This window comes from Babylonia areolata, chromosome 12 (genome assembly GCF_041734735.1).
Source record: "Babylonia areolata isolate BAREFJ2019XMU chromosome 12, ASM4173473v1, whole genome shotgun sequence".
NCBI classification, from domain to species: domain Eukaryota; kingdom Metazoa; phylum Mollusca; class Gastropoda; order Neogastropoda; family Buccinidae; genus Babylonia; species Babylonia areolata.
In genome coordinates, this window is record NC_134887.1 from 22,216,190 (window position 1) to 22,222,859 (window position 6,670).

The 6,670-nt window shown below is 38.4% G+C and overlaps 1 protein-coding gene across 1 annotated transcript in view; it reads left to right on the forward strand.

Moving 5' to 3' along the window:
* LOC143287865 (SCO-spondin-like) overlaps positions 1–6,670 on the forward strand; it is a 104,417-nt gene that overhangs the window by 34,931 nt on the left and 62,816 nt on the right. The window contains exons 20-23 of the mRNA XM_076596102.1: positions 122–171; positions 1,461–1,817; positions 2,713–2,918; positions 3,270–3,406. Of these exons, the coding sequence (XP_076452217.1) occupies positions 122–171; positions 1,461–1,817; positions 2,713–2,918; positions 3,270–3,406 (750 nt within the window). The remainder of the gene's footprint in view (positions 1–121; positions 172–1,460; positions 1,818–2,712; positions 2,919–3,269; positions 3,407–6,670) is intronic.

A 6,670-nucleotide genomic window follows, 5' to 3' on the forward strand; every position in this document is an offset into this window, starting at 1 on the left:
TGTGCTTTGTATGTTGGTGGTATAGACACATAAATTTGAAGGTACTTTGTAGGCTGTGGTGATGATGAATTCATTTGCGCATTGGTCTGTTGCTGAAGCATTTTTCTGTTGACGATCACAGGACGTGCAACAACGGCTTGTGGGAGGTAGCGGAAAACAGTGACTGCACAGGTATGACATTGACGTTCATGAAGACCCTTTCTTTAGTGTACAATACGTAAATACGAGAGAATGAGAGCTAGAACTAACCGATGGAAGTGCAGTAAGCATAACTGCTTTTTTTTTCATCCAGACCTCAAGGAAAAAAAAACGAAAATAAAAGAGAAAAACGAAAAAGCAAAGGCACCCCCAAACAAAACAAAAAAAACAAACAAACAAACCCCCCCCCCAAAAAAAAACAAAACAAACCCCACTCACATACACAATCAAACCACAAATATACACATGGAAATAAAAGGCATAAATAAAAGCGTGTACATAACCTATTTACGTACAAAACAGTATTATTGAAAAACGGAACGTTACTTGAAAATAAGGGAAAGGAAGAGAGAGCGTGACAGAGACAGAGAGGTGAATATGCAGCGAACATAATTTCATGCAAATATTGATAAAACTGAATCATAACCAGAACATTTTAGGATAAAGTGGTGTCACGTTTGAAAGATTCATCAGGCAGGGATATTTATGTAAGTCAGATTGAAATTTTTGGAAAATTCAACTCACTTTTGAGATTTTCTGGGATATGATTCCATAACCAACCCCCAGAGTATGTAATGCTTGACTTACAAAATGTTTTTATATAGTACATTGCAGATTAAATCTTAGGTAAACATTTATAATCATATAAGTAAACAAATTTGTCAGATAGGATAGAGCGTTGCCATAGCATGTAAGTTAAGGATTTCTTTTCTTTTTCCTCAACTAGTGATAACTTTGAAGCAACGTTTTTGGTCGACTTTCTATGTGTGTGAGAGACCTGCTAAATATGGCAAGAAAGTTATAATTTTATCATGCACTTTGAAGAAAAGACAAAAAAATGTGATTATTGTTGTCATCGATAAAGGCCATACTGTTGCCATCTGCAGTGGCCATATTATTGCCGCATTGTATTAGGGATGAGACATGAAAATGTGGAAACCTTCTTGCTCATCTCAACAACTAAGAAATGAAATGGAACAATCAATATGAAACAGATATTGAACATATCGTGTTCTTCATTTGCGAATAACCATGCTGTGAGGAAGAGGCTGAAACGTTAGAAGAGCTGACTGAAAGACAGTTGATTCGATTGTCTCATCCACCCATCCACCATCCCACCCCCATTCACGCACATACATGCACGTTACCCCTTGCCCCCTCCCCTCCTTCGCCCCAACCCCCTTCCCCCCCGCTCTTTTCCCCTCACACACGCACACACACAGTGATTCAGACTGACTAACAACGGATGATGTGTTCCCCAGGAATCTGCATCCTGTCAGGCTCTCCCATGAGACTGAAGGGATTTGACCACGACGCCCTGTCAGACAATGCCATCAACGGCAATTGTGAGTACACCGTCTTCTCGGCCGGCGATTACACAGTGAAGGTCAGGGCCATGTTCTGCGGGTCAGGGTCACAGGGCTGTGGCTACAAGGTCACCATTGCCGTCGGCTTCCTGACCAAGGGACCAATCGAGCTCTTCCGTGGTATGGATGGCGTCATCATGTACAATGGCCAAACCTACACCCGTGACCTGTCTGACAGGATCAACATCCTGTCCACGGGAATCTACACTGACATTACCTTTGAAAACAAACTCACGGTCCGCTGGAGTGAAGGTCAGTGTATAATCGTACATGTTCATGTATATGTATTTGCATGAGTTTGTTTTTTGTTTTGTTTGTTTTTTTTGCTTGTTTTAGGATGAGTTATTTTCAACACACTGGGAAGCATCATTGTCAAGAAGTGAACAATTAACTATTCTCTTTTGGGGAAGAACTATTTACTGTGCCACCATTTTCGTCCCTGTGGGCCCAGACATTTCGGAAATGTCAGTGAAGTATCCAACAACATAAGCGTCATTTACAACTTCACGGTGTTGCCAATCTCAGTGGGAGAAAAACCACAACTACAGTGATTTTCGAAAGCTATCCAGATGAAGACATCCGTTGCAAAAGGGAACTGTCATGATAGCCAATAAATAATTTACTGCTCTTTTGGTGACCTTAGTTGCATGCAAGCCAATGAATATTTGATATTTGCTCCTTATGCTTCGGGATCCAGTAGGATGCGAAAAAGGGGGTCGGGTAAAAATGTTTGTTCTGCGTGAAAGGCCAATTCAGATGTTTCGAGAACCTAAGTATTGTCAGGCCAAAAAGAACTGACGCAGGGGAAGTGTGATGCATGGCAGTGGCCTGCACATCGTTCTACAAAGATATGTGATGCACCGCTGGTTGACGAAATTGATATTAGAACAACATGGCAGAACAAGGAAAAATGTGCGGACAAATAACTCTTTCATCATTAAAAGGAGGGATTGATTTTGAACCCTTCAAACACAGCCGTGTGTGTGTGTGTGTGTGTGTGTGTGTGTGTGTGTGTGTGTCTGTGTCTGTGTCTGTGTCTGTGTTTGTCTATGTGTATGTGTGTTTGTATGTCTGAGAGAGAGAGAGAGAGAGAGAGAGAGAGAGAGAGAGAGAGAGCAACCAACGTCATGCTGACGTGTGTGGGCAGGTCTGACAACACAGATCATTGTCAGTCATGGTGCCTTCAGCAACATCCATGGTTTGTGCGGCAACTTCGATGGTGTCACCACCAATGACTATGTGGGTGAAGACAACAACCCGGTCATGTCGCTGGCGGAGGTGGCAAAGAACTGGGCCGACATGAATCTGTGTGTGGACACCAAACCTCCAGTGGAGGACAACAAGTGTGAAGAGGTCAGCACTCAGTATCTGGCTGAACGTAGACGGTCATTTGTAGTCCATTATTCGTTCTCATCACCATTGCCTGACAAGTTTAGACTGGAATACATTTTAGCATTGACAGCCTGATTTACGATTAATAGACATATTATCTCCCGACATATTTCAGCTAATTGCCTGTCATATTGATGGTCAGAGGGTGATTTTAGTCTTGCAGTTGATTCTTGTCATTTCCGGTTTGATTATGTGGAGGTGTATGAGGCGGACAGGAAGAGATGGAGAGGAGACACAGGAGAAACGCCTTGTTTTGTTTGTGAAACGTCTTGATCACAGCATCCCTTTTCATGAAGTCAAATGTCCGTGCAGAACTCCCGAAAGAAACAGTGGGCCGAAACGTCCTGTAACGTCATTGCCAGTGGAGACGCCTTTTCCGCCTGTCGCCAGCACACTGACCAGAACGTTGTTCAGTCTTACTTCGACAACTGTGTGGTATCTGCCTGCACGTACGTATCTACGTCTTCTGGCACTTTCCACCAATTTTTGACTCACTTGTGTAAACAAAATGAGTCTATGTTTTAACCCGGTGTTCGGTTGTCTCTCTCTCTCTCTCTCTCTCTCTCTCTCTCTGTGTGTGTGTGTGTGTGTGTGTGTCTGTGTGTCCGTGGTAAACTTTAACATTGACATTTTCTCTGCAAATACTTTGTCGGTTGACACCAAATTTGCATAAAAATAGGAAAAATTCAGTTCTTTCCAGTCATCTTGTTTAAAACAATATTGCACCTCTGGGATGGGCACAAAAAAATTATAAAAGAAGCCAAATTATATGCAAACTGAATTTACTGATATATATATATATATATATATATATATATATATATATATATATATATATATATATTTAATTCTCTAAACTTGGCACTTTGATCTGATATTCTGACCCAACAAGAGCAGTCATTTTTATCATTTTTTGTTCAAACAGGAACTTCTTTTGCTAAGCATGGAAGTTATATTTATTTTGCATGTCTTTGGTGCATATAGTAACAAGAGAGGCAAGGCCTTCAAGACTCACTTGTGATACACTAAAAAAAAAAAAAATCTAATCGTTAAAATGTGTTCTGTATTTGTTATTATGAAGCTTCGCGTTTAAAAAAGAAAAAGAAAAAAAAAAGGTCCTAACCAGATTCGAACCCCGCGTGTTCGGGTGAGAAGAAACTGCCTTATCCATTACACTATTGTGGCTCCTTAACTGACGTTCTAAAATTTAACATTTGAACATACTTTTTTAAAGGGCGATAAATCAATTGCGGTATTCGCAGTGAGAACGCTGTTTAAATCATATTATTCTGGTGTATCTAGGGCATTCTTTTTAATGGCTATCGCCACAATCACACTGCAACATTTAGCCGTTTTCATTAGATCTAGATAGATATACATGTTTAGTTACACCCGCCGGGAATGTAGTACGACACGGTCGATTCAATTTCTCTTTTATGTTCATTCTAGTTTTCTAGTTTTAAAGTTGATATGAAAATTGAGTATTTTGTTAAACTAATAACATGTAGAGCCAAGTACAAGTACTTCTAAACGTCGTAAGAAGTGAAAAGGACTTCATTTTGAGAAAAGTCAAGACTGGAAATTTTTTCGTTTCATCGTGATCAGTTCAAGGATATTAACTCGCATGGTTTACAATTTTTAACTGTGAATTCCGACTGATTCTGTGGATATTTTTTTTGCAGTTTGGGGCATAATCCTGTACTCTGCGTAAAACACACAAGCTTTTTATGTATTGAGTATAATTTCAAAATGTAATGTTTATGATGAGAAAGATCAGTTAAAGCAAATTAAGTCCCCTAGCATTAATAACAGAGTAATTTCCTTTTTTTACTATCTGCACCAAAACGTTTGCAAAATGAATAAAACTTCCATGTTTAGCAAAAGAAGTACCTGTTTGAACAAAAAATGACAATAATGACTGCTCTTGTTGTTGTGTCAGAATATCAGATAAAAGTGCCAAGTTTAGAGAATACAAAAAATATAAATATAACAGTAAATGCAGTGTGCATATAATTAGGCTTCATTAAAAATTTTTTGTTGTTGTGCCCATCCCAGAGGTGCAATATTGTTTTAAACAAGATGACTGGAAAGAACTGATTTTTTTCCTATTTTTATGCCTAATTGGTGTCAGCTGACAAAGTATTTGCAGAGAAAATGTCAATGTTTACCACGGATACACACACACACACACACACACACACACACACAGAGACAACCGAACACATAGACTCACTTTGTTTACACAAGTGAGTCAAAAAAGGGAAACTAATCTGTAATTAATGCTAGGGGGCTTAATTTGCTTTAAACTGATCTTTCTCATCTTAAACATTACATTTTGAAATTATACTCAATACATAAAAAGCTTGTGAGTTTTACTCTCAGTGTACTGGGCTTTCACTATGTTCATTCGCCCAAGTGGTCTTTTTCTGAAAATACTAAAATCAATACGACGAGTGGACTTTATAGATCTGTTGGCTGAGCCCTGAAGGTCATGGGCAAAAATCAGTTGCGTACACATATTTATACATATTCAAAGAGCATGCTCATATTCTTCGCGAACGCGAACGACGCCATTTTGTTTCAAGTTGTTGACCTGCCCATTCAATCCTATATTCAATTGACAATACAGGATAACATGTGATGGAAAGTTGGAGAAGGAGACCGTTAAATATTTATTCTGAGAAAGATTTGTGAACGCCTCATCACTTACTGGATTATGCCCCAAACTGCCATAAAAATATCCATAGAATCAGTCGGAATTCACAGTTAAAAGTAATAAACCATGAGAGTTAAGAGTTAATACCCTTGAATTGATGAAATGTAAAAATGTCCAGTCTTGACTTTTCTCAAAATGAAGTCCTTTTCACTTCATACGACGTTTAGAAGTACTTGTACTTGGCTCTACATGTTATTAGTTTAACAAAATACACAATTTTCATATCAACTTTAAAACTAGAAAACTAGAATGAACATAAAAGAGAAATTGAATCGACCGTGTCAACCGGGTGTAACTAAATTTGTACATCTATCTAGATCCAGAGAAAACGGCTAAATGTTGCAGTGTGGTTGCGGCGATAGCCACGTCTCCTTTACCGCAGACTCAAAAATAATTTTTAATTGGCCTTAAAGATTTTTTTGAATGCCGAAGATACACCACAATAATAAGATTTAAACAGCGTTCTCACTGCGAATACCGCAATCGATTTATCGCCCTTTAAAAAAAAAAAGTATGTTTAAGTTATAGTTTTGAACATTAGTGAAGGAGCCACGATAGTGTAATGGGTAAGACAGTTTCTTCTCACGCGAACACGCGGGGTTCGGTTCGAATCTGCCGTTAGGACTTTTTTTTTTTCTTTTTTCTTTTTCTTTTAACCCGAAGCTTTATAATAACAAATACAGAACACATTTTAACGATTAGATTTTTTTAAAGTGTATCACAAGTGAGTCTTGAAGGCCTTGCCTCTCTTGTTTTATCATTCAGTTCTCTGTTTGTCTGTGTGTCTGTCTCTCTTTCACACACACTCTGTCTGTCTATCTGTCTTTCTGATTTTGTCTCTGTCTGTCTATTTGTCTGTCTCTCTTTATGCACATATTTGTCTGTATATATCTTTCAAAATTTATTTGATAATACATAAAGTATTACATATATTTTTGTGCATATTCATGCTGATGTATCATGCCATATAACTAATCATGCTGGAACGAAAATAACA